Source organism: Trifolium pratense, linkage group LG2 (assembly GCF_020283565.1).
Source record: "Trifolium pratense cultivar HEN17-A07 linkage group LG2, ARS_RC_1.1, whole genome shotgun sequence".
Lineage (NCBI taxonomy): Eukaryota > Viridiplantae > Streptophyta > Magnoliopsida > Fabales > Fabaceae > Trifolium > Trifolium pratense.
Genome location: NC_060060.1, coordinates 60,399,442 through 60,426,228, shown reverse-complemented (window position 1 = coordinate 60,426,228; position 26,787 = coordinate 60,399,442). Strand labels below are relative to the sequence as shown.

General features: G+C 34.0%; 3 protein-coding genes across 4 annotated transcripts; 2 read left to right on the top strand and 1 right to left on the bottom strand.

The window, feature by feature from the left end:
- Positions 1–7,616: 7,616 nt before the first annotated feature.
- On the top strand, positions 7,617–10,450 carry LOC123909305 (transcription factor SPEECHLESS-like). Its single transcript, XM_045960126.1, has 3 exons — positions 7,617–8,280; positions 8,892–9,440; positions 10,124–10,450. Exons 1-3 carry the CDS (start codon positions 7,867–7,869, stop codon positions 10,187–10,189), a joined length of 1,029 nt encoding a protein of 342 aa, XP_045816082.1. The 5' UTR covers positions 7,617–7,866; the 3' UTR covers positions 10,190–10,450.
- Positions 10,451–11,490: 1,040 nt separating this feature from the next.
- On the bottom strand, positions 11,491–14,021 carry LOC123909304 (probable WRKY transcription factor 30). The gene is made up of 3 exons (XM_045960125.1): positions 13,491–14,021; positions 12,973–13,104; positions 11,491–12,793 (listed from the first exon to the last, which is right to left on the bottom strand). The coding sequence occupies exons 1-3, from the start codon at positions 13,805–13,807 to the stop codon at positions 12,220–12,222; spliced, it is 1,023 nt and encodes a 340-aa protein (XP_045816081.1). The 5' UTR covers positions 13,808–14,021; the 3' UTR covers positions 11,491–12,219.
- Positions 14,022–22,065: 8,044 nt separating this feature from the next.
- LOC123909303 (RNA polymerase sigma factor sigE, chloroplastic/mitochondrial) lies at positions 22,066–26,479 on the top strand. 2 transcript variants are annotated; one of them, XM_045960124.1, is made up of 6 exons: positions 22,066–22,172; positions 22,942–23,700; positions 24,133–24,279; positions 25,079–25,315; positions 25,607–25,870; positions 26,067–26,479. In XM_045960124.1, exons 2-6 carry the CDS (start codon positions 23,005–23,007, stop codon positions 26,262–26,264), a joined length of 1,542 nt encoding a protein of 513 aa, XP_045816080.1. In that variant the 5' UTR covers positions 22,066–22,172; positions 22,942–23,004; the 3' UTR covers positions 26,265–26,479. The 2 variants fall into 2 exon arrangements, with proteins under 2 accessions (XP_045816080.1, XP_045816079.1); XM_045960123.1 differs by lacking the exon at positions 22,066–22,172 and adding an exon at positions 22,175–22,303.
- Positions 26,480–26,787: the final 308 nt, after the last annotated feature.

Here is a 26,787-nt window from a genome sequence, read left to right as displayed (position 1 = left end):
CCTTTTCGACTAACATATGGTCACGATGCCGTGTTACCTGTTGAAATAATGATGCAGTCGATTCGAGTACAAAGGCAATGGGAACTACCTCCTGATCACTATGAGAACATAATGTTAGATGAGTTAACAGACGTGGATGAGGAAAGGTTGCAGGCGTTAGATGCTTTGATTCGACAAAAAGAACGAATTGCTAGAGCATATAACAAAAGGGTTAAATCCAAACTCTTTGACGTAGGAGACTTAGTTTGGAAAGTCATCCTCCCCATGGACAGACGAGATCGAGTCTTTGGAAAATGGTCACCCAATTGGGAAGGACCATTTAAGATTTCTCAAGTTTTGTCAAATGGAGCTTATGAGATTGAAGAGTTAACTCCTGAGAGACGTTCAGTCAATATGAATGGCAAATATTTAAAGAAATACAAGCCAATGTTGCAAGAAATAACCATAAAAAATGAATAACGCAAGGATAGAATTTGCAAGATGGTAAAAGAAAATGCCAAGAATCAATTTTTATTCATACAAAATCAACAATACAACCAATCATTCAAGAATGTTCAAGAAAATACAAGAAATGGTTGAATGTTGAAAGATAAACACTTAAGGTTTACCCTGAACCCGAGTTCCCTCATCCTTTGAATCAGAATTGGAAAGTTCTGAGATCTGAGAGTCTTCATCCTCAGAAGAAGGAGTTGGAGTTCCTGGGTATTCTTCATCAGGTTCTAGGGTACTGAGGAACTCAAGGTAATCCTCATCTTCATCATCTGAACTAGAGCTTGAAGAATCAGAAGAGAGAATGATGGTTTCTACTACCTTGGCTGGTGCCGGCCTAGGGCGAAGGATTCTAGTGCGTGGAGGTTTGGAAGCTGGAATCTTGATTCGTCCCCTTCCAAGAGGACGTGGTGTGCTTGAGCCCGGGGAAGAGGAAGGAAGATTTTTCTTGTTATCCATTCTTTGTGGAGAGGTGTTGATGCGTTAATTGGTGCAAAGTGCTGAACAAAAGAGTTGCAAGGCGTGGGTATTTATAGAAGGATTAATACGCGTTAATAGCTAGGCAGTTACAACTAACCACAGTCAGTTTGCATAGGAAATGCCATTGCATTAATGCTCAAAGCCATGTAGTTAATTATGTTGACTGCTTTGGGAACATGTTCGCTTCATTCCTTACAAAGTGCCATTAATAAGGCTTGGGAGAGTGACCCAAAAGAAGGAAAGCAAACAACAACAAAGGAATAAAATACTCAGCCAATATATGAACCTGCAGCATTAAAAAGCCAAAACGGGCATGCATTCAAAAGGCATGTACGAAATTGTTTGACAGTTGCTAGTGTTAAAAGATTTACAATTACGACATCCAAAAGAAAAAAAAAAAAAAAAAAAACTTGAGACTAAAAGGAAAATTTATAAAGTCAAGGTTGTTGTTGGGATGTTGAAGGAGGCTTTCGATTGGCCGCTTGAAATTGGTAATACTGAGTTCGAATGGACGCCAGTTTACGTTGTAGCATTTCCTTATCACTAGCAAGGTGCTCAACTCGCTTCCGGACAGCTAGACCATCACTGTAGTGTTGGATACCTTCACGTGCTAGCTCATCAAGCTTAACCTTTTGTGCTTCAATAGCCACTGCAGCTAGCTTTTCCATCTTAGCCTCCTCTTGTCGAATCTTTGCCTTTAGCGCTTCGATTTCAGATTGCCATTGAGCAATATTGTTCTCACAAGCCACAAGTTGCTCAAGAGCTTCATCAGAGGCAGCCTTGATAGTTGTGACCTCTGCATTGCAACTATTAGCTTGCTCGAAATGGTGTTGCTGGGTGGCAAGCAGAGATGTCAAAAGGCTGCTAGTCCTGGTTAGGAGCTGAGATTGACTAACGAATTGTTCTAAAAAGGTTTCAGCCTGAGTCACTAAAAGGAACATGGCTTCGTCAGTCCTTGGGTTCTGCAGCTTGCGAAAAAGGGCTTTGATGTTGTAATATATAGAAGAATCATGTTCAAGCAGGCCCAGCATATCCCCATTAAGGATCTCTCGCCTAAATCTGATTTCGTGCTCAAACTGTTCTTGCGCAAGTGCATCTTCCTTATCTTCCGTATTCCCAACAGCAGAGCTAGAGGCGCCATGACTTGATAAAAGCTTGTTGAGTGCATCTGCCGGGGTTAAATCTCTTAGCTCTTTGGCAAGTTCAGCCGGTAAGACAACAGTAGGAAATGGCTTCGACACGGAAGTTCCCTCTTCACCAAGTGAATCACCAATATAGGAGTTCCCATCTTCAGAGTCGAAAGTGCCAGCACTGGGCGAACTAGACTCATGGTTCGACCCACTTGGTTGTGGTTGATTGGTAGTGGAGTGCTCGCCATCAACTGTTGGCCTTTGTTCAGTATTAGCAATGGGGTCAGCTTGAAAGTTGGTTGGAGGATCATTATCAGCCAATACTTGGGCAGGATTTGTCGAAGGATTCTGTTGTGGTAAGCTTTGATCGAGTTGGTCCTCTTCATTGCTAGGCTTAAGGGTATCATCTTCGAAAGCGTGGTGAGGCGAGCCAGGAGCTTTGGGTGGTGATGAGGTTTCAGCAAGAATGGCCGTTCCGACAGGCTGAGGAGATGGGATTTTTTCTGCAACATCTTCAGGATGTGCATCGCTTGGTCCTTCGACCACCCCCTCCGCCGCTTTGCTAGGAGTAGGCTCATCCTGAGAAATAGCTTGAGCAGAGTTTTGTGGCTGAAACAAATAAAACCATGAAAGAATGAGTAACACAGCCAAAAGCTGGAGAAGTAACAAGAAATAAGAATGGCTTACTTGGGTTTGAGGGGTAGCAGAAGCTTCAGGCTGTGAAGTTGTTTCTTTTGCAGTAGCAGAAGCCTCGACAACAGTGGCTGCAGCAGGAGACTTTCTGTGCTTCTTTTTCTTCTTCTTCTTCCTCTCCGATTGCTCTAAAGGAGGGTCCTCAGGTGATGCCAGAGTATCAGGTTGTGCCTCAATCTCAGAGGACTTGTGTTCAGGAGTACCTTCTTGGTTGGGTTGGTGTTCTTTTTTCTTCTTCTTCTTTTTCTTCTTCTCATCAGTAATGGGTTCAGCGTTATGAGGGAGATCTTGAATAGTGGCAGTGTTAGTCTGCTCAGGGATGGTCGAAAGGACAGGAATATCCTACAGGCCACAGTTCAGTAAGTTCACATTCAAGACAAAAGAAAAAGAAGTCTTAAGCTAAATGGATACCTTATCTGGAGCACTCGAACAAGTAGCTGGAATAGTTCTTTGTTTCTTCGAAACAGAAGGAGTTTCAGTTGAATGAGACCTTTTGCGCGAAGCAATCTGGAAAGGGCATATCAAAGTTAATATGGACATCCTACAAAAGTGTGAGAAGCCACAAAAAAGGCAAAGGCCTACCTTTAGTTCAACCTTAGGTGGTGGAGGAAGAGGTTTGCTAGAATTGCTAGAACCTGCCTTCGACTTACTCCCTGCATTGGAGAAGTGCGCATAAGAGAAAAGCACGTAAGGTAAAAATGATGCAAGTAAAAGTAAAACTAAAAGAATACCTCTGGCGTTCAATTTCGACTTAATCTTGTTCAAAATAGATGAGTCGAACCCATTAGAGATAGCAGTGAGTAAGGCAGTCTTGTCAACCAGGCGTCCTTCATAGTGTCGAGACCACCAGGTAAAAAATTCCCTAGTGCAGGCATGTGAGGGAGCGAAGTCGAATGGGGTAAGCTCATAAGAAGGCTGATTGAAGTGGTTCAAGAATGAATGGAACTGTGGTTCTGTCATGCCATGCTTGCCTAAACAAACCTCCCTTTCTTCCAAGTATATGCTCTTAGGGAGTATTTGAGTTAAGCCAAATTGGCGAGACACCAGGTTTGGGAAGTAGCCAACTAACCCAAAATCTCCAGAGGTCAAGCCAATTCGACAAGACAAGACTGTAGGCGTCAAGTAAGCATTCCAAATGTTGTTGGTTACCATCTCAAATTCTGGTGGAGAAGGAAATCTGTGAGTAAACCAAGGAGGACCAAGTGGCCTATCCATAAAAGGAGCAAAGCTAGGCTTAAACTTCTTCAGGCTGAGAAAAGCATTAAAATACTGTTGGAAAGCTACATCATAACCAAGGCCTCTTTCCCTAGGCACCATCCTCGCCAGCCTTGTGCCTTCGATTTGACGTGTTCTCGATTCCTCATAGTATGGCTCAGGTAAGAAAAGGTCGAGCTCAGCATGAAAGGTGGCAGTTAGCCATAGTTGCAGCAACCAAAAAGGGCCAGCACCCAAAAAGGTAGATCCATCGCCTGTTCTCTTAAGGTGTTCACAAGCATCCCTCATGGATTCATAAAGACATCCAAGAACAAGTCGAGCAAAATTGAATTGCTGACATTCATGTAGTTGAATAGCCATAGGGATGAATTTCTTGGCTACTTGGAGAGATTGAGTGCAGAAGACATATTGCGATAGCCATAAGGTTAGGAAAGCAACGTGTTCATCGTCACTTACTTCATCGCTAGTCTTTCGATTTTCCACGATGTATTTGGAGTAAGATTTGTTTCGAAAATCAAATTTGATGGTGTCGGAAGCTTTGCAAGGATCATAAGTGTCGCCAAGAGGCGATAAGCCAGTAATGGCAGCAACATCCAGCAGTGTAGGAGTCATCATGCCACATTCGAAGTGGAAGGTGTTGGTAGAAGACTCAAAGAAGTGTAAAGCAGCAATAATCATCTCTTGCTGGTATTTAAGGCCTGTCCGAGAGAGCTGAATAAGGTCATAAATACCACAGGCTTGCCAAATATCAGCCTTATCACGTTGTACCCTGTCTAACCAGCCAAGATATTGGTCATTCAAAGAAGGAGCCGATCGAAACACTCTGTTAGGCGCCTTGATATAGCTAAAATTATAGGGTTCACTAATGAAAACCCTAGGAGCACAAGGTTTATAAACAGGAAAGATAGACAGAACCTTGGAATTACGGCTTTTATCACTTGGTTTGGGTCCCCCAAACGCATGCACAAGGTTATCAACAGAATAAGGAAAGATTAATTGACTTTCCCAAAACTTTTGCAAGTCCAGACGCAACGATGGTTCTGGAACCACATCCTCATCGTAAGAAGAAAGAGTGGCGGCGGTCCACTTACCGGCGTAAGGAAGGAATTTTCTGACACTTGAATCTGACGCCATTGATGTATAAAGATGGCGTGAAAGAATGGTGATTAGGGTTAAATTTGGGAATCACAGGTTGTTTGCAACGGTTGAGGAAAATCCGAGTGAAAAGAAAGTTGATGACTGGGTGATAAGTAGAAAAGTGAAGACAAGAAGTCTTTTGGAAGCAAGAATTCAAGAAAGAATCGCAGAAGATGAAGAAGAAGATGAACAGTTGACAGAGCAAAAACTGGAGAAAAACGCAATAAAGGAAGAATCTGGCTATTTATAGAGGCACACGGATTGAGGAAAATAGCAAATTTTTTCAACTTCCTATGTTGACAAGTGTCCAAACCCCTGGACAGGTGGAAAGAAAAAACAAGTTTTGGAGCCAATCCAAAGTTTTGAATGGCAGCCTAAACGATAGGAGAGATAAATGGAAAAGAAAGTTATCCATTAATACTTTCAAAAATGCCACTTCCTCTTTCGATAGACACCGTCGAAAATGGCATTTTTGGGGGGCAATTTGTTGGACATAAATTTGGTATTTATCAATTAAATATAATTGGTGGGTCCAATATTTATTTTGGAGGTTATATTATCAAAACAAAACTTTCAAAGTTGGTGTCGAGAACTCCCTATGTCGAAGCAGAAAAGCGTTTCGAGAGTTGTAGAGGATGCGTATAGTTTTGGTTTTACCAGGAGGCTATCGAAGGCGCAAAATCGAATCGAGAGATAGTTGGGCCAAGCCCAAAAAAGAAACAACGAACGGCCCAAAAGATCTTGGCGCGCGCTGAAGGAATGAAAGATGAAAGTGGAGAACGTGGTCGACGTGGCAAATGAAGGAGCGTCCAGATGATCAAGAAACAGTTACCACTTAGTAGTAGTATTTATAGTAGTTTTTCATTCTGAACAAGGGTCGCAAAATTTATACAAATATTCTCTCTAAAAATTCTAAGTACTCAGCGATCGAACGAACGGAATTCGAAGGAGAAATGTATGTTTTGTGAACCATCTTTATTTGTAATTGTTTTTCATTCAATGCAATGCAATTTGTTTTCCAGTAATTTTTTCTAAGTCTGAATCCAGATACTTGCTTGAGAAACTGCTACTTCGAGGCGATTCGAATTAGTTTCTCGTGTATGCTTTAAAATATTTTAATTCCTAAGTGTTCGTTTCCTTATTCAAACGAACCTTCAAACCGTTTTCTTGAAACGAACAAACACAAAATTGTCCTGAGATTTACTAGTTGATCTCGCGAGTTTAAATACTTAAACTAGCGGTTGTTTACCAAATTCCAACGTAAACAATATCACATGCAATTTTATTATTTTTTTTACTAAAAGTAAATGATATTCATTCATTCGAATTGAAAGAGTACATCAATGCAATACAAATTCAAATTTGCTAAAAACAACAAGGATGAATCTGCCAACAAACTCACAACATCCATGTTAATAGCATAAAACAACAAATTACATAAGCCTACGAATATGACTATATTGAAGTGTCTGGAATGTCCATGCCTCCAGATTTGTAGTGTTGATGACACAAAAGTCAGCATTGAATGGATTTGCACTTGATCGAAACTAATCCTTCAACCTGAAACAAATGAACACCGCACAAAGACGGAAATACAAAATACACCGCATAAAGACGGGACAACACCGCACAAAGACCGAACAACAAAATACACAAAAACAAACAAATATGTGAAAATCACACTTATTTAATATAACGAGAAAGAGAAACAATTTGGAGGGGTGATTTTAAAATCACCCCTCTTTGATAAACTAACAAGAAGAAAAGAAAAAAGTGGCGACGGCTAGGGTTTTAAGAGGAGAGGAACCACATGCAAATCTATTTATACTATTTGTTGGCAAATTATCAAGAGGTAGTTTGGGCATTGCCATACATTTTTTTTTGTGTGTCATTTGAAGAAGATAAATAAGAAGACATAGATACATAGTATTATACCACGGACCAAGACATTAGCTCAAGTCTCAAGTGGTTAACGAGCTGGACGAATTGTTTAGGAGAACCCGAGTTCATTTTCTGGTAGAAGCAATTGTTGTCGGACACTCTACATATCATCTTTATATTTTGATATTCTTATTTTTTTTTGTTAGCATTATGTAAATACGAAGTATCTACCACTATTCAGCGATGACTAATCTTTATCAGAGTACTTGTGGGGCATAAAGGCGAGTTCTTCTTTATCAACTGGATTTTTTTTTATGTGCATGAAGCAAATATCAAACATATGACCATTTGGTTAAAGAGTCAAATCTCTTATCACTCGAACCAATTTATTATAAATTATATTTTGATATTCAAATAACATAACTCGATGTAGTATATAACTATATATCTCAATTTAAGCATATATTATTACTACTCTTTCAGTATGTATGTAGTTGCAGATGATGATCAATTTTTGCTTATATTTTGGGACGGATGGAAGTATATGCGTAGTTGCATATATTATTACTACCCCATAAACATTACTCCTTTAGCACTTCTCACTATATAAAACTTCTAAAACCCTTTTCTTTCCCCATTCTATCTCTATCTCCTCCTTCTCTCTCTGTCTCTCTGCAACATTTCTCTTTAAGTTTTGATTACTTTTCTGCAGTTTGTCTGATACGGCCTCTGTTCTGCAATATTACCTTCAGCCTGTCATCATCTAACGGTTTAAAAAACACCTCCCCCTATATTTACTCCTTTTTTGTCTCCACCCATTTTCATCTCACAATCTTTTCCAATGGATGAAAACTTATATAACATTTTTGAAGACAGAACAGAATTTGGAAACAGCAACAGTTTTGGTGTAACAGATGATGATCTTTTTGCCATTTTAGAAAGTCTAGAAGATTTCACTGATTTTCCTCTCATCAAAGAATCTGAAGCTGTTACTCCAAAAGAAAATGAGGACAGTTCGACATCGAGATTGGTGTCTCAAAAATCAACCACTTCACTACAAGATTCTGAAACTGAACTTGAAACAGAACACAAAAGCAAGAGACAGAAGCTTACACCAACTTTGTTAGAGGAACAGATTAACAATGTTGGACAACAAAGGGTTTCTCACATTACTGTGGAGAGAAACAGAAGAAAGCAAATGAATGAGCATTTGTCTGTTTTAAGGTCTCTTATGCCTTGCTTTTATGTCAAAAGGGTAAGTATTTGTGTTTTGACAAGGCCAAAAATTGATTGATTTTGAAAAAAATTATATTTATGTAGCGAGAGTATTTTCTGGTGGTGTTTGTTAATTCGTCTACTGACAAAAAAAAAACATTATATTTATGTAAATTTGAGTAAGTTTTGATGTTAAGGTTTTAAATATGTCAAAATCAATTTTTATATCTAAAAATACTTTTTTTTTATCACAAAATGAATTCATGCATGCACAACTTCTTTTTTTCGCTTAAACGAATCAAGATTCTATACAGTTTCTTAATTAGTATAAAGTTTAGCCGGAAAGAGAGAATAGTATTATCTTTAGTGGTAAAAAGATAAAAATATTTGGATGATAGTGTAAATATAAGAAACTTCCAAAAGTTTGATTACTTATGCACAACTAGAATTTCAAACCGTTAGATGCCACATAATCAGAGCACTTATTGTAATCAAACAGTCTAAATTTAAAACTCGACAAATAAGCAAAACTATTGTAAATCATCGATGAAAATAAGATCGTTGAGATCATACTGCTATCAGTATTTGACTGTTGGAATCCATTTCCGTTATGTCCTCGTTTTGACTCTACCTTGCTTCTTATGTAATTAGGGAGATCAAGCATCAATAATTGGAGGTGTAGTTGATTACATCAATGAGTTACAACAACTACTCCAAGCTCTTGAAGCCAAGAAACAAAGAAAAGTATATAATGAAGTACTAAGTCCAAGACCTTCACAACTAAGTCCAAGGTTAGTTTCAAGTCCAAGACCTTCACCACTAAGCCCAAGAAAACCACCTCTAAGTCCAAGACTAAACTTACCAATTAGTCCAAGAACTCCACAACCAAGTAGCCCTTACAAGCCAAGATTACAACAAAGCTACATTGCACTTTCACCTCTTGATCCATCTCCTACTACTTCCTCTGCTTCCTCTGTCAATGATAATATCAATGAGCTTGTTGCAAATTCTAAGTCACCTATTGCTGATGTGGAGGTCAAGTTTTCAGGTCCTCATGTTCTTTTGAAAACTGTTTCTCAAAGAATTCCAGGTCAAGCTTTGAAGATTATATCTGCACTTGAAGATCTTGCACTTGAAATTCTTCATGTTAACATTAATAGTACTCCTGATGATACCATGATGAACTCCTTCACTATCAAGGTATGTTTATTATTGGAATATTGAAATGCATGTATAGTCTTTTTCTTTTCTTGGTTTTTACCCTTCAATAGAGACAAAAATATCTTATTTAAGAAAAAGGTGATGGGTTGTTGGCTTTTTATTAGTGTTGGAAAATATACTCATGAAAATATGATACTCCATCTTAAATCTAAGAGACATGTGATTTAATAAAAATTGATGTATGTGAATCGGGCTAATCACTTCATGCAAGAATTGACCCATAAATTAGATTAGACAGTTCAGTAGGTCGGATACTGGTGGTGAAGAAAACCATAAAAAGAAAAGTTTACAAATAGTTACTTAATTCACAAAAATATATTCATTAATTTATTATTCAAGAAAAAAATAGTACCAAAACTCTTTAATTTATCAATGTTACATAGAAATTTTCTCTTTAATTTATTACAAATATTATTTGTATAAATCATCTCACAAAAGCATGCTTAATTATCTGCTTATGATTGGGTATGTATATGTATAATCTATAATGTATGTTACTTGGTGTTGAATTTAGGTTCACTAATATATACTATAATGATAAGTTACAACATAGTTTTTATTTTAAGTACCCCAGCTCCTGCACATACAGTACGATATCTCTACTAACTGAGCTACGCTCATTAGGACTAACATAGATTTCTAATGAAAATATATTTGTGTAGATTGGAATTGAATGCCAACTGAGTGCGGAAGAACTAGCTCAACAAATTCAGCAAACATTCTGCTAAAATTAGGTTCATGCATATGTCTAGTCCACACCATCCTTACCAAACATCTCTCTCTCTTTGTTATTATTGCTTAATTTAACGTTGTATGTACGTAGCTGTACAAGTAACAGAGTACGTGAAAGACTCATTTAGTTTATCATCATTTTCTTTGATAGTGTAATTGGTCACCATATGTATAAGCTAGCTAGCTAGTAAGTATACAGGGACACTCTTGTAATTCACCATTTTAATTTCATAATTAATCTATTTCCCAATTTCAAACGTTGTTATAAGATACAACAAACTTTGGTTAAATTTGGGTGACATGTTCCATTTGGCCTTTTAACAAATATTCAAAAGGTAAATTCTTGTTTGTTCATTAAAAAAGTTAGGTAATTTTCAAGTTCCGATACTATTGAGTGTATAAATATGTTTAGACACTTTGAAGGTCATAATGACTCGTTTTTGTTGTTTCTTTTAATTTTATTAATTAACTCTATTAGACATTCTTTTAAAGAATGACTATAATAGTTCTTCGCAGGGACGAATCTAGACATGAAAATTTGGTGTGGCTAAAATCTTAAAGAAAATGTAACAAAAAAAATATAAATAAAGAAACAATGAACTAAATTATACTGAAAATAAGATATATTATTGTTAAGTATAATACATTTACAACGAAAAATCGTCTACCATTCATTTGTTGAAAATGAGCTAAAATGACATCATCGTCAATTGTTGCAAGAACATCACTTTCTATAAGAGTTACAAGACGGTCATTTAACCATTGATCACTCATTCATTTTGTTACATAGCAGACTCTTTACTAAATTAATTCATAGCTGAAAAAATGCGTTCCACACTTGTAAAAACTTATAAACCAAATCATATGTGTTGCACTTATTTGTTTCCACAAGTTTTGCACAAAGATCTAAAAGTCCTTTTAAATTTGCAAAATTTGCATCCTCCCGAACATAAGAATTAAAGTGGTACAATTATTTTCGTTACGACTAAAAATCGTATATTTTTTAAGAAACTACTTTCTCCTACTTTAATTATAATCAAATATTCACTTTTAAAACTAATTGAATAAATGATATATTTTTTTTGACATTAGTCCTCTGATTTGCGGGCGAAGGGAGTCCGATAATACAGAGTCCGACCGTGAGGTTAGAAAAATCTGGCTAAGAATTGTTCCCACTACGAATCAAACTCGAATTTTACCAAACGATCTGTCCTAAAACAATAAATGATGTATTTGATGAATAATAATATAGTAAAGGCCAAATACATTGAATAAATACGAAAAAGACTAAAAGACCGTATCCAACTTGTACCGACTAATATTATATAAAGAATGAAAATAATCATGCAAAATGTCTGTTGGGCTAACCAATTCCACACAATAACTACTCACACAATTTTTCTCTTTCACTGCATATATTTTTATTAAAAAAAAATATGAAAATCTGGTGTGACTTTAGCCACCACATAGCCTCTTAGTGTGTTCGTCCCTGGTTCTTCGTGTGATCGCTTAGTCATTAATTATTGTTTTTTCCATTAAAAAAACAAATAATGGATGGTCTTTTTTCTGCCCCCTTCTTTACAAACTTGAATAAAATAGACCATTTCAACGCGTGTACTTTACATTGTGGAAGCACTACCTCTTGCAAGTCAAGTTAAACTCTGTTTTTTAAAATCCAAAAGAAAAAGGGAAAAGGAGGATACAAACTATAGAAAACATCAACATGAAACTTGAGCCTGTCTATGAAGATAAAAAAAAATAAAAAATAAATTAAATATGTTTTCGTCCATATAAAATTATCAACTTTCATTTTTCATCCTCATAAAAAAGCCACGACACTAAATTTATCGTCTTACAACATTTTCCGGTCATTATTTTAGCCTTTCTTATGGGACGATAAAATACCACTTTTTTCTTTAGGATGAAAAACGAACGTTGATAATTTATATGGACGAAAAACATATTTAACTTAAAAAAATTTCGGTAAATTATTCATTAGCTTCTTCTCATATATAGTTGAGTGTATTCAAGGGAAAAATGGAGAGTGATCAAATGTGAAGTTTTGGCCATCAAATTGAAATTGGTCAAATGGAAAATCTAAAGTAGTGGTTGGTGTATTTGCAGCAGAAGTAGCAAGAGGGATCATCTCACTAGCCACATTTTGAAACCCGCTTGAACTTGGAGACATCGAGAAGTGACCTATTCCTGAATTAGCCGGTGAAACATACGAAGGAGAATTGAAGTTTTCGGCGTAGCTACTTTCAAGTACATGGTTTTCAAATTTGAGTTCTGAAGTTGAAGGTAAATGGATTAAAGGAGCAAATGATTGGTTGAGGAAATCTAGGTTCTCTGTTTGGACTCTTAGACTTGTTCGTAGGTTGTTCAAACGTTGTTCGTTTGGTTTCTCGTGATTGAAGCTTTGAGGATTTGTGTTTACAATATTTGTTTCTTGGTTTTCAATTGGATTTAATGAAGCCATGTTGCATGTATGGTTTCCTCGGTAAGTGATTTCGATGATTGTTGGATCTTCATCGGATCTTTGTACTTGTTTTGTTGCCAAACAACCTTGAACATTTCTATGAGTGCATCTGTAATAGCCTCTGCATATACACAAACACATGAAATTATACTCATATAGTTACTTCAAAATCTAATGCATGTCTATACTCATAGTAAATTTGGCAGAATTACAGCATACCAGTGTACCACCATGATTTCGTCAAACTCATAGCTACACCGAACATATTAATAGACTTATTGGCATTAAATTGAGTCTTACCTTGGATGTATGGCTCCAAGAATGTCTTTTTGGCCATATTTTCTCCAACTATATCCATCATCAAGAGGCCCTTCGACTGCCATTCCCGGTGAAACTCGGATTTGTTTTGTCCATCTAATTGGTAGAGTGTTTCTAACATAAACAAAGCTAGCTAGGGTAAGGCCACATGTTTATAGTAGAGTACACATGAAGATGCAAATCAAAGCAAAACTTTGTGTTATTAATTAGGAAAACCCAAGTAGCATAAAAAGAGCTTATCTGTACGCATCAAGTCTAATAGTGTTTCTGAGCATGAGGGATTTTATGCTACTAGAAACTCAACTTCGATATAGTTAGTACGTGTAATTTTTGCCGCTAGTTTTTTAAAATACATACTTCTGTCATGTAAGAGAAAGTTTGGTCAACAAAAGTCAATATATCTGATCCAAAATTTAATCAGAAAATACCGCGGCTATTGTTGACTCAACTTTATCTTATATTTATGACCGGGATGCTCGGATGAAGTATTTAGTACATACCTTTTTCTAGGAGTGTTGTGATCTCTGTCAGAGTCTTCACTTCTTGGACTAGAGCTCAAAGGTGGTGAATCAAACATTCGAATTGCAACTGTCCCTGAGGTATGTTGCTGTTGTTGTTGTGATGATTCACCAACATTAACATGTCCTTTGTGGTTCACCATTTCAATTGCTTTTTCAAATGTGGATATGATTTTCCCTATCAAAATTTCACGTGTTTCATTGGAAGAAGAAGAAGAGACATTGAGATAGATTCGAAGCTGTCTTGCCAACTCCATTCCTTGTAGTAGCTCTTGTATTAAGTTCTTTGAATCTTCCATGTTGATTAAACTTAAATGATTAATTGGTTTTGAAAACAGAGAAAAAAGTGCCAAACAAGTCCTAAAACATAGGATTGAGTAAGTGTGTTAGGATTAGAAATGGGATTTAAAAGATATAGTGATTAAAAATGAAGACGATTATGAGAACATGAAAGAAAATGGGTTGGTTGGGATTTGGGAAAGAATGTGAGTTGTGAGCATGGGATTTAAGGTAGTTGTGTTTTGAAGGAAGAAAAAAAGAGTGGGAAACAGAAAAAGGAAAGAAAAGTTTGACTATACGAAAAGTGGCTAGACGAGTATATGAATTTTCGTTGGTCTTTGGTCATAGGATCCAATAGTATAAGTTGAAAATTGAAATGGTTAGAGTAGTATATTGGAGAGACTTCTAATTGTTGACCCTTTCTTCCCCCATGGAACAAATCTTAATTATTTCTCATTGACCCTCACTTATTTTATACCATATGATTATTATTATTTTATATATAGTCTAAAAAAAAATCAAAACGTGAAAATTTATATAATTTTAAGTGAATATTTTAGTAAATATCTTATTTGAATATATATCAGTATATTGTTGATGTAGATAGGTTTACAAATAATGTTTAATATAAAAAAAAAATTAATAAACACTAATTATAAATCTATTGACTAAACAGTAACATCTGAAAACACTTTAAGTTTATATTTGTGTCCTTTTTTCTCTTATACTTTTTTTAAGAGTATTGTGAAATGTAGTTTAAATATTTACTTTGAAAAGTGCGAGTTTATTGGGATTGAGTGATTTGAGAGTAAAGTTTATGTATTGTAACAATTTTCAAATAATGTTTATTTTTTAGTTGTCGACATTTGACAACATAAAAAAAAAAAAAAAACTTATGAATTTATCGAAATTGTCCACTTGATATCAAATAAAATGTATACTAAATAATATTTGTCATTAATTGGTACAGTAAAGAATTGGACAAAAAGAACATGATGACTTGAGAGAGATAAAATAATGTGAAGAAAAAAGTCAAAGGGAAAAGAAGGTAACAAAAACTTACGTGGAATCTTCAAAGGTTTTTCCTAACTGTTTCATTTGCTTCTAGCGTTTGTGACAAGTTGTGACGATGGCCTTCCACGTCTACTCCCGTCACACATGAGATGAGTCCAAGATTCAATTCAACCTTTTCTGATCTAGTAACATGAACTAGTTTGTTTATCAAGTGATTATCTTACTTAATCATACTTAGACAAAATATCATAGGGATGTAACTCATGTCACAAAAAGGCATATTTGTTCTAGATGTTTATCTTTTTTCTTTTAGTCATGCACGTTGATTTTTTTTTTCCATTTATAATCACATCTCTCTAATTTAGTTTTATACTATAGCTCCCTCTTAAATGGTATAGACCTCTTTAGTAAAATATATATATATATATATATATATATATATATATATATATATATATATATATATATATATATATATTGAGTCTTTACTTTTGTATTGAGTTTTAGTTTTCATCCTTGTATTTTAAAATCACTTGTTTTCGTTTTCAATTAATTTTCAATTTTGGTTTTAATTCCAAATGTTAGGTCAATTAACTGTTGACTAATAAAAGTCCACGTGGCATTGACACGTGACATTCTACATAGACTGTCACGTCACAATTTTAAAAAAATATATATATTTTTAATAAAATTAACTTATAATACAATTTCATCAAAGATAAACAAATTACAACCATAAAAAAAAACAAAAATAAAATAAAAAATTATGACATGGCAGTCCACATAGAATGTCACATGTCAACGGAATCCTACTTATCAATATCACGTGGACTTCCGTTAGTCAACAGTTAGTTGATCTCAAGGTTATCAAAACCGAACCGGACCGGCCGATCGGACCGTGAACCGGTCATGAAAACGGTTCGGTTTTGAGCAAAAAACGGATAGGAAACCGACCGGCAAAAAAACGCGTGAACCGGGGTCGGACCGGGTCGAACCGGCCGGGCGGTTCAAGCGATTTTGCAATTTTTAAGAAAAATAAATAAAAAATAGGGCAAAACGACGTCGTTTTAATTTATTTTTTAAAAAAAAAAATATGAAACAAAACAAAGACGTCGTAGGAATAGGAAAGATTTTTGTTTTTCATCTATTTTTCATTTGGTTTGAATTATAAATTTTATTTTATGTTGACTTGTGATATTTTATCTTTTTAATGTGTGAAATTATGAAATATTGAGCAATTATTCATATATATTTATTTATATATTAATTAAAATATATATTTAATTAAAAACGGTTCGACCCCGATTGAACCCGGTCCGACCAATTGAACCTTGAACCGGTGAGCTCACCGGTTCGATGACCGGTCCGGTTCTGACAACCTTAGTTGATCTAATATTTAGAACTAAAACCAAAATTTAAATTTAATTTGGGACGAAAAACATGTTTTACCCAAAAAAAAATGGTATAGACCTCACTCTATTACCTTTTTATTTGTAAGAAAGTTTAATGAACTCAACTTAGACCAAAAATTATAAATCTATTTTGAAAGTTTATTTAAGATTAGACAATTCTATCATTTTAGGATTGATTCTTTTGAAGTGGGGTTTGATTAAGTTTGTATCAAAAACTAAATCATATAACTTTTTTTAAAAAAATGATAGTATGCACGTTCGAATCAATGTAGGATTTTTAATATACATCTCTCGCACCCAAGATTGAACATCTAAAATGTGACATGAATGACCCGATAGTAAAAATTTGATAGCATATGATCTATTAGATATTGGATCGACTCTTATTATCAAGGTACGACCAGCAATGCCTTAACTTTAAACTTCCAAAAAAAAAAAAAATTATTCAACAACATGTCATATATGAAAAAAAAATCTCATATGATAAAAAAAAAATATTTATCATATGATAAAAATTATTTAACCGACCTTAAAATTCACTTTAGTTGCACCAAATTAACTTGCACCGTCCTTCCTTTTAAAAGATTCAGACTGAAATATATAAATACGATGGTACTATAAAAAAAAAGTCATCTAGAAATAGAATAAGACCAATTCAATATTAGTTAATAATGGCAAGAGTGGAGTGGAGACGCAGACACTACTCCTCCGTCCTCCCGTCGTCAAAAAGAAAAGGAAATTAGCTATCAGAAAAACGGAAGAAAACAACACTTCAGTTGTTAGAAATATTTACTTTTTCGTCTTTTTTTTTTTTTGATAAGCTACTTTTTCGTCTTTTGGGAATCTTCTATGAATTTTATTTGTAGAAGCAACCAACGATGAAATCTCTTTAGGTCCCATGTAGGGGTGTGCATGGTTTGGAAACCACACCACACCTAATTGATGGTTTTGGTTCTAAACCAAAATCATTTCAATAACAAACCGGTTATTTTTTAAAACTAATTTGGATTTAGTTATTAACCGGATCGAACCAATTTATAACCGGTTTATAATAAAATTTAAGTTATTCACATGATCCAATTTTAAATAGGTTTTTTACTTAAACTAATTTTTTTTATTAGTTGATTAAAAAAAATAGATTTATTAATTATTTTAAAAACATAATTTTTCATTAATTTTATGATTGAATTGGTTTATAATCAACCCACAAAATATTTTTTTTAAACCCAAATTATTTTTTACTTAGCCGAAAACTTATTTTTTATATTGTTTTAAAAATATTTTTTATTATTTAAAAAAAGAGTAATTTTTAAAATTAAAAAATCTGATTTTTAAATACAAAAAAAAACTAATAAATAGGAAAAAAATTAAAATACTAAATTTTTGAAAAACTAAAAACATTAAAAACTGATTTTTTTAATTATTTTAAAAAAAAACTGAATTTTTTAATTATTTTTAAAAATTAAAAACTGATTTTTTTAATTATTTTTAAAATAATTATTAAAAATCTGATTTTTAAAATAAAATAATATTAAAATAGTATGGGTGGTTGGTGGTGGCCAACCGCCGGAGCACCACCGGCGGCCACCGGAGCACCACCACCGACCGCCGTGAAAGTGCCGGAGGTCCGCCGGAAACCGTCGTCCGCCGCCGTCCCGGCAGGAGCACCGCCGCACCGGCCGCCGGTGGTCCGGCGTTGACCACCGGTCCTCCACCCCTCTTATAATTAATTATTTTATTATATAATAAAAAATTTTAAAAAATTGAAGATTGGGCATGAATTAGCTATTGAGCCTAAATTTTCAAACCAATTCCAAACCAAATTACAAAATATGGTTATGGTTTATAATTGGTGTTTTTTTATTGGAGTGGTGTGGTTTTTTTTTTAAATGGATTTTGCAAACTAAAATTGGATATGGATTGGTTAGTAATTTGGTTAAGGATAACCAAATTTTTTGCACACCCCTAGTCCCATGTTTTTTTTATATCCCTAAAAATCCAATTTTGTGTTCGGTAAAAATTTCGGTTCGTAGAAATTGAAGTTTTTTTTAGTTTAAATTCAGGAAAAATTCGATTAACAGAAACCAATTTTTTTTTTCAAGGCAAAAAAATCCGGTTCGTAGAAACCGAAGTTTTTATTGAAGGGCAAAAAAGTAAAATTCAGGAAAGGAAAAAGAACAATGAGGAGCCTAAAGAGAAGTCATCGCAACCAACATTGGTAGCCAAAAATGTTGGGGTTGATTGCAATGTAAGTCTCACTTTGCTAATGAAGGAAAAATGTCAAGAAAGTCATAGTGGAGAAGTCTCACATCGCTTAGAGACCTCAAGTTTCTTGTTTCAATGCACCAAGTGGTAGCACTTATAAACACTTTGGGCCCGTTTGGTGCACAGGATAAGAAACATGATAGGATAACTATATCATATTCTGCCGCAATCCAGTGTTTGGTGATACAGCAGGATATGATAAGTTAATCCTGAAGCTTATCATATCCTGTCTCTCTAGTTATAATTCTTATCCTGAATTTGAGCTGGGTTACCAGCAGGATAGGATAAGGAAAAAAAATATTGATTTATTTTATAAAATATATTTTAAAATACATAAAATAAAATTAATAAAATATAAATAATAAAACAATTAATTTTTAAATATATATGTGATTTTCTCACAGGGGTAATTTTGTAATTTATATATTCTAAAAAATCAAAATTTTACTAAAATTACAATATTTTAAAGTAAAACGATTATTAAAAAATTGACAAATAGGGATATTAATTTAAATTTTATAAAAAATTAAATATAATTCTTTTGCAATAGTAGTTTTATTATTTACGTATGAGATATATCATATATTTATTTGGCTTATCTAACATGTATATATTATTGAGTTATTTATTTGATCATGATTCATATAAAAAATTAAACTTGATTATTTTCTCATGATTTTTATTTTAAATTATATAAAGTTATTTGTTTACTTATTTATATTTTTTATTTATAAAATTCAAAGTATTACAAAATAATTTAAAAAAAATAAAAATTGTTTTACAAGAGTAATTTTGTCAATTTAATATGTTATATATCTTATCATATTATTATGAGCAAGTATGTATTAAAAACAAAATATAATAGTTATCATGTTTGTTATCCTGTGTGCACCAAACACAGAATATGATAATTGAGTATAACTGTTATCCTGCTGTTATCATATCATATCATTATCCTGTTTTATATCCTATCATGTCACTATGCTATCATGCGCACCAAACGAGCCCTTTAAGTTTATATTTGTGTCTTTTTTCTTTTCTCTTGTGCACTTGTTTAAGAGAATTTTAGATGTAGTTCAAATATTTACTTTGGATAATGTGAGTGTACTGGGGTCATGGGGGTGGTTGAGAGCAAGGTTGTCAGAATCGGACCGGTCATCGAACCGACGAGATCACCGGTTCAAGGTTCAATTGGTCGGACCGGGTTCAATCGGGGTCGAACCGTTTTTAATTAAATATATATTTTAATTAATATATAAATAAATATATATGAATAATTGCTCAAAATTTCATAATTTCAAACATTAAAAAGATAAAATATCACAAGTCAAAATAAAATAAAATTTATAATTCAAACCAAATGAAAAATAGATGAAAAACAAAAATCTTTCCTATTCCTACGACGTCATTGTTTTGTTTCAGATTTTTTTAAAAAAAAAATAAAAAAATTAAAACGACGTCGTTTTGGCCTATTTCTTAAAAAAAAATCTGCAAAACCGCTTGAACCGTCCGGCCGGTTCGCCGGTTCAACCCGGTTCGCGCGTTTTTTTGCCGGTCGGTTTACTATCCATTTTTTACTCAAAACCGAACCGTTTTCATGATCGGTTCACGGTCCGACCGGCCGGTCCGGTCCGGTTTTGATAACCTTGGTTGAGAGTGAAATCTATGTGTTGTAACAATTTTTATTGTTTATTCTCTGGTTGTCGGTTTTGACAACGGCCGTAGTTTTTTCTCCGGTTTTGGAATTTCCACGTTATATTTTTGTCTTGTTGATTGCATTCTTTTATTTTTTCTATGATCTGTTTTTCCCAACAAAAAATTTTATGGGCCGAAGAAGTGTGTGGGCTTTATGATCCACGGTGCATTCACGTCAGCCTTAGCGTGTGGAATCTTCTTTGACCCAATTATTAAACTGGAGCATGTATCATGTTGCTATTTGAATTAAGAACCACGTCAATTATTTTAAAAATAAAAAATGAATGAAGGTCACAAAATGAACCAATTCAAGGTCACAATTGTTGGAAGGAAAGTATTCTAGGCATGTAAGTTGCAACATTTTCTTATATCATCATTTCATGCTGAGATGTGAAACATGTACCTTGATTTATACATGGTTTTGGAGGGAGAACATCACTCACCTTATAATTGAGAATGATTCAAAAAATTTGTTAATCTAACTAATGACAATTTCTACTTTAGTTCGACCTATCGTAAGATTTTGAGGTTGAGCATTCTGTCCAAATTAATCATACATTGTGTGTAGGCAACATAAGTGCAGATTGACTTGTTAACTTTAGTTTTTTTATTAGGTTCGATGAATTTTCATGTTTTGGAGATCCCTCCATTAAACTTGAGGGTCTTCTATTTGATGGCATCTCTAGGGTTTGCATGTCACATAACGTTCTTCTAATTTTGTAGTTTTTTTCCTTTGGATTGTTCTCTTTTGTAAGAAAAATAAATTGTGATAAAATTATTCATTACGAGGAATATAAAAATGTTAATGAATATCATTAAGACACTTACACTACTATTTTTTTTTAGGCCAACACTGCTATCTTTTTTGTAAAAAGAAAACTTATACAATATTATCTTTTGTTTTTAATATAAGAAAAAATTAGATCAATAAAAATTTATGTATTTGATCCAAATTTTGAATTAGATGCATCAGTTTTCTTAACCAATTTTTTTTTATATTAAAATTTTATAGTTATCCTTTAAAAGTTTTTTTAAGAAAACTATTTTCAACGTAAAATTTTCTTTTTAACAACTCCTCGTCTCTCTGATCATTGATCCTTTTAATATTTTAGTTTAGCTCTAAAATTTGGATTTTAAAAAAATCAACACACAATTAATAATATTTTTCCTTTTATACTCTTACAGAAATAAAAATATACATGAAACAATTATTTTTTCATTAAATAAATTAAAAGTAAAATTATAGTACAAGTCTATTTAAATTTATTAAATTTATGAAACAACTTGGGTTGGTGCATTGATATTGGCTTGGACTTGGAGTGTGCTCCTCTTGAGGTTTAAGGTTCGATTTTCTCTGACGCCAATTTGGATGGACTAATTGAACTTATTCAAAAAAAAATTTATTAATATACCTTAACCTTATTAGTATTTTTTAATATTTGTATCTACATTAAAAATTTGGGACAGAAGGTGTAATTCTTTAACACAATAAAAATATAGATAGTAGTGAGACTTTGTATTTTGAAAAAGATTAAGGCCATGGATGGACTTAAGTAACGTGGACAAAGGATCATGGTTCCTAATGTGCAACGTATTCAACAGAACACCTCTCATATAATTTTTGTCACAAAAAAAGTAACAAAAATATTTTCCATCAGCCATGTGTCAAAGTTCTCATCCACAATTTCATTTTATTTTTCTGTACAAAATATCACCACATCCACTCCAAAAACGCCACGTAGTTACTTCACCAACACTATCTTCTTTCTAACATAGCTACGTCAGCACTCATATTCCAAATCACATCTTACGTGTCCAATTTATGCACCGTAGATCTCATAAACATTTATTCTTGACCGTTGATTTTTCAAAGACAAAAATTGTGGTTATCGTAATTTTCGAATCTGAGTTAAATACTACAACCTCAAACACATAAAACTTCTCTCGCATCATCCAATAGATTCTTCGTCTAGATTCATCGGCGTCTCAGAGATCAAAGGTACATTCACTGTTTTTTCTAACATGTGTTTCTTCTTTGAGTTTTTTTTTTTAGTCTTTCTTTAAGTATAGAAAAATGGATAGTTGAATTGAATGATTTTGTGTGTGAAACTTGCAATCGATAATTTGAAAGTAAGCAATCGATTATAGAGTAGTTGTTTTTCCTTTCTAAATTGGTTAAGGTGATTTTTTTGCTAAGTAGTTTAGTGGCTATAATTTCACCTTTTAAAGGTGAATAAGTGAATGTATCAAGTTCGAAGATGCAATATACTAACAACTGAGCTAGGTTCACAGGGACACAAATTGGTTTAGGTGTGTTAATGTGCATTGTTTAGGTGATTAGAGTGTTTTTTTTCTTTCTAATCACTGGTTAATCAATAAGAATTAATATGTATTTGTAGCTAGTAAAGCAATATATTTACTTGTTGTCCATGTATTTATGTTTTGATATTGATATTGAAGCTAAATTGAATGGTTAATCATGTGATTATTTGTGTTTACCAGTTGATAATTCAGTGAAGCTATTAGTTATCTATGAAGCACACTGAGACTCCTCATATTAGGTGTGTCCTGGTGTCGGACACGTGTCGGTGTCGGACACCAACACGACACCGACACTTATGATTACACTGAATTATGTCATTTTTTTCAAATTATTATCGGTGTTGGCGTATCAGTGTCGTGTCCGGTGTCTGTGTCCATGCTTCATAGTTAGTTATGCACTTGAGTAATTTGGTAATTCAATGAAATATTGTTGTTGCCTGTTGCAGGATATTGGCATTGAGAATCTGTCATTTGAATTTCTTTCTAAACGCTGCTTAGGCGAACTTGGTATGGGAGTTGTGACCGTTTCTAGCTCAGCTGCTCGGTCTCCACTAGGATTGAATACAAAGTTTTCAACTCACCATACTGTATTGAAGAGACCGATAATTGTAGCATTTAAAGGAGATAAACAGAATGACACAGCTTTGGTTACAACTCAAGAGAAAATTCCGACGCAAGTTAAAACAAAGACGCACAAAAAAAGGATAGCGAAAACCAATAAACTACCTAAGAAAGAAAAAGCTGTCTTCACTGAGGAAAATTTTCCTTCTTCATTGGATGTGGACTACAACGAAGCTGCTGCCATACTTGAAAATATATACAAACTTAGTCCGCCATCCGATGCATTTGATGTAGATTATATAAAAAGTAAGATCAAAAGAGTCTCTCGAAGGGGTAAGAAGATCGATGATGTAAGTAAAGAGGAGTTAAACGATGATAGGGTGGTTAGAAGCCAGAAAACAAAAGCCAAACGGATGAATCTTGATGAGAGGATTGCGTTAAAAACAACCGACAATAGTGAAGATGTCATTCCAACTAGGAAAAAAAGAAATGGAAGGAATAGAATTGAGAAGATTGACGAACTTCTTAGGGAATATTCAGCACCAGCTAGTTTGGTCAGTCTGGACTGGAAAAAAATGAAAATACCTCCAGTTCTTCCTAATTCCGAGCATGCATTTTTGTTCAAGTTGATGCAACCGATGAAGGTGAGAAGCTAATTACTGTAATTTTATCCCGTCGACCCCACTTTCTTTGATTTTTCTCTTCTTAAAATAGTGTAGATCTTTTCGTTGCTGAGAAGCAAGAATGCATTCAACCTAATGGCATAAGCTTGCAAGTCAAGTTTCATAATTTGTTCTAGGTTTTCATGTTAACACCCTTTGACGGCGTTGAGAATCCACATCTTGACCATATGATCAATTTTTAATTATTTTTTTTCATATGGCATAATGGACTTTGAACTTGTAAGTTGTAACTTCTTGAAAACCTAAAACATTTGCAAATAATCCATTCCTAGATACTTGATCAAGGAATTCAAAATGTAGAGAATATTTCCAATATAGTGGTCAAGGATGTTAGGCAAAAACACGGAAATTTTATTTGATTTCTGATATTAAACGATAATTCTTAATTTTCAGGCACTTCTTCAAGTGAAAGACGATTTAGAGAAGGAGCTATCAAGAGAACCTACAGAGGAGGAAATAGCTGATGCAACAAACATGCGCACTACTAAAGTAAAGAAAGCAATAGAGGTTGGTCGAGCTGCAAGAAACAAGCTGATAAAGGTAAAATTCAAATTGTTCATTTCTTTACTAATTCTTCTTATAGTAGTCAACTCAACTTAGAAGAGGGAGTTAGGATTGAGTAACGATCGTTTTCATCATATTCTCTAAACCTGATTACTCCTCAATATACTATCTAAGATTCTACAATCATATTTGGAGAAATTGCATGAACTGAATCTCATTCTAACTTCTGACCGAGAAACTCAATTGACCAATATTCACACCAATAGTAGTTGAATTATAATAATTGTTAAATCATGATGTTGAGTTTAATGGTTATGGGAATAGATGCTCCTGCATTGGAATTTCTGATGACTTCATAATCTTAAAATTTCGTATCTCTCTCTTCATGAGTGCGGTCTTGAAAATATTAGTAGATACCTAAGAAGAGAGAATGATACAAATTTTAACATCAGAAAATCATCGAAGATTTCATCATGACAGATACACCCCCACATGGCCGTATTATAAATATAATTTGATTTTTTTGTTTCTTACGCAACAGTTTAAAAATAGGTACTGCAAGTGTAAAAAAGCCTTACACATGTACTCCCTCTAATCCTTAATATAAGAAAAAGTTTAATTTTTAGATTCATTAAAAAATTGATGTATCTAGTCTATATCATAGACCAAATACATCAATCTTTCAATGAATCTAAAAGTAAATTTTTTCTTATATTAAGGATTAGAGGGAGTTTCTAATAAAATTTCACCATGATAGCGGCAGTTTAGTGATATTGTTTGGAATGATCAAGTTATTTTATTAATTAAGAAATGGTGGTAATATGATCTTTTGCAGCACAACCTCCGGCTTGTCTTGTTCGTGATCAACAGATACTTTTCCGATTTTGCTAATAGCCCGAGGTTCCAAGATCTTTGTCAGGCAGGAGTTAAGGGACTTATAACAGCAATTGATCGTTTTGAGCCAAACCGGAAATTTCGGCTTTCAACCTACGGTTTGTTTTGGATAAGACATGCTATCGTTCGTTCCATGACCCTTTCAAGCTTCTCGCGGGTTCCCTTTGGACTTGAGTCGGTATGCATTCTTCTTCTTACCACTCATGCTGATTAATGTTTTGGGTTAAGCAGCTTACACTACTACTGTTTTCTTATTTATGTTTCGTGTTAGCAGAAGCATACTATATTTTCAGAGTCCGCTACTTATAATTACTATTTTCATCAAACAATATTTTCTTTGGCCAATAATTGGTATACTATACAAGATTTCAGCCTTAGAACGTTCATAGAAAATATGGCTTTTAAGAAACTTAAGAATGAACTTGGTTGATTGATTCGGCCGTGCCTGATATCTTTTAATTCTGTGCAGGTTAGAGCAGAGATCCAAAGAGCTAAAAGTGAGTTAACATTTAAGCATCAAAGGCCACCAACGGAGGAAGAAATAATAGAAAGAGTTCACATATCCCCTGAAAGATACCGTGATGTAACGAAGGCATCACAACCTATTCTTTCACTGCATTCGAGACATATAACCACGGAAGAAGAGTTTATCAATGGTGTCGTTGATGATGGCGGTCTTGATGGTGATAATAGGAGGCAACCTGCTTTACTAAGGCTTGCTCTTGATGACGTGGTAACGACTCTAACCTCTTAAGGCTTTGTTCGATAATATTACTGTATTACAATAGGTCATTATATTCAATTTTATTATCGTGAACAATGAACATAATTGGAATTGTGTGATGAGCTGCTAAAGTCGGTTAAATTTGTGAAACATCGAGTATAAACCCTTTGCAACTAATATTAGATTTGTTTTATTGTGTTTCTAGCTTGATTCGCTGAAGCCTAAGGAGAACTTGGTGATCAGACAGAGATTTGGACTTGATGGTAAGGGTGACAGAACATTGGGAGAGATTGCGTCAAACTTGAACATCTCTAGAGAAATGGTGAGAAAGCACGAAGTCAAGGCTCTCATGAAGCTCAAACTTTCAGCTCGATTGGATTATCTTCGTCGTTATGTTGTATAAATCAGCTAATTTATATGATTCTGTTACAGAAACACTTGTGCTTGTGGTTATTCGACCTTACCTAGTCACAAAGTAGAGTGATGATTCGCATCACCGGCCATTTAAATACTCACAATCATGATCATATTTCATAAGTAATTTGTATACTATAGACTTGAAATTGCACAATGTACATAATCACCTACACGTTACATGTAATGTGTCTTCTTTCGATGTTGTAATGGTTGATCTCTCCTATATACGGTTACATTAACACAATTGGCACAATGCAGTTTTTAAATTTTTTTAAAGTAAAAAATTTCACGATTGAGACCTTGACCTTTCGATCTTGATCAAATAATCGACTGGTTGAGTGCGTTGAACTTTTCACTGCAGGCAATCTTGGTCCAAAGACGAGCCAACGAGATTAACATAGTTTTGGAAGTGGAAAAGTTTAACAAGAGGCTCCTTTATAGCTTTGGCATAGTTTGGGATGTAGAGTATTGGGTCTGTTAGTAAAAATGGGGCATGTATATCATTTTTA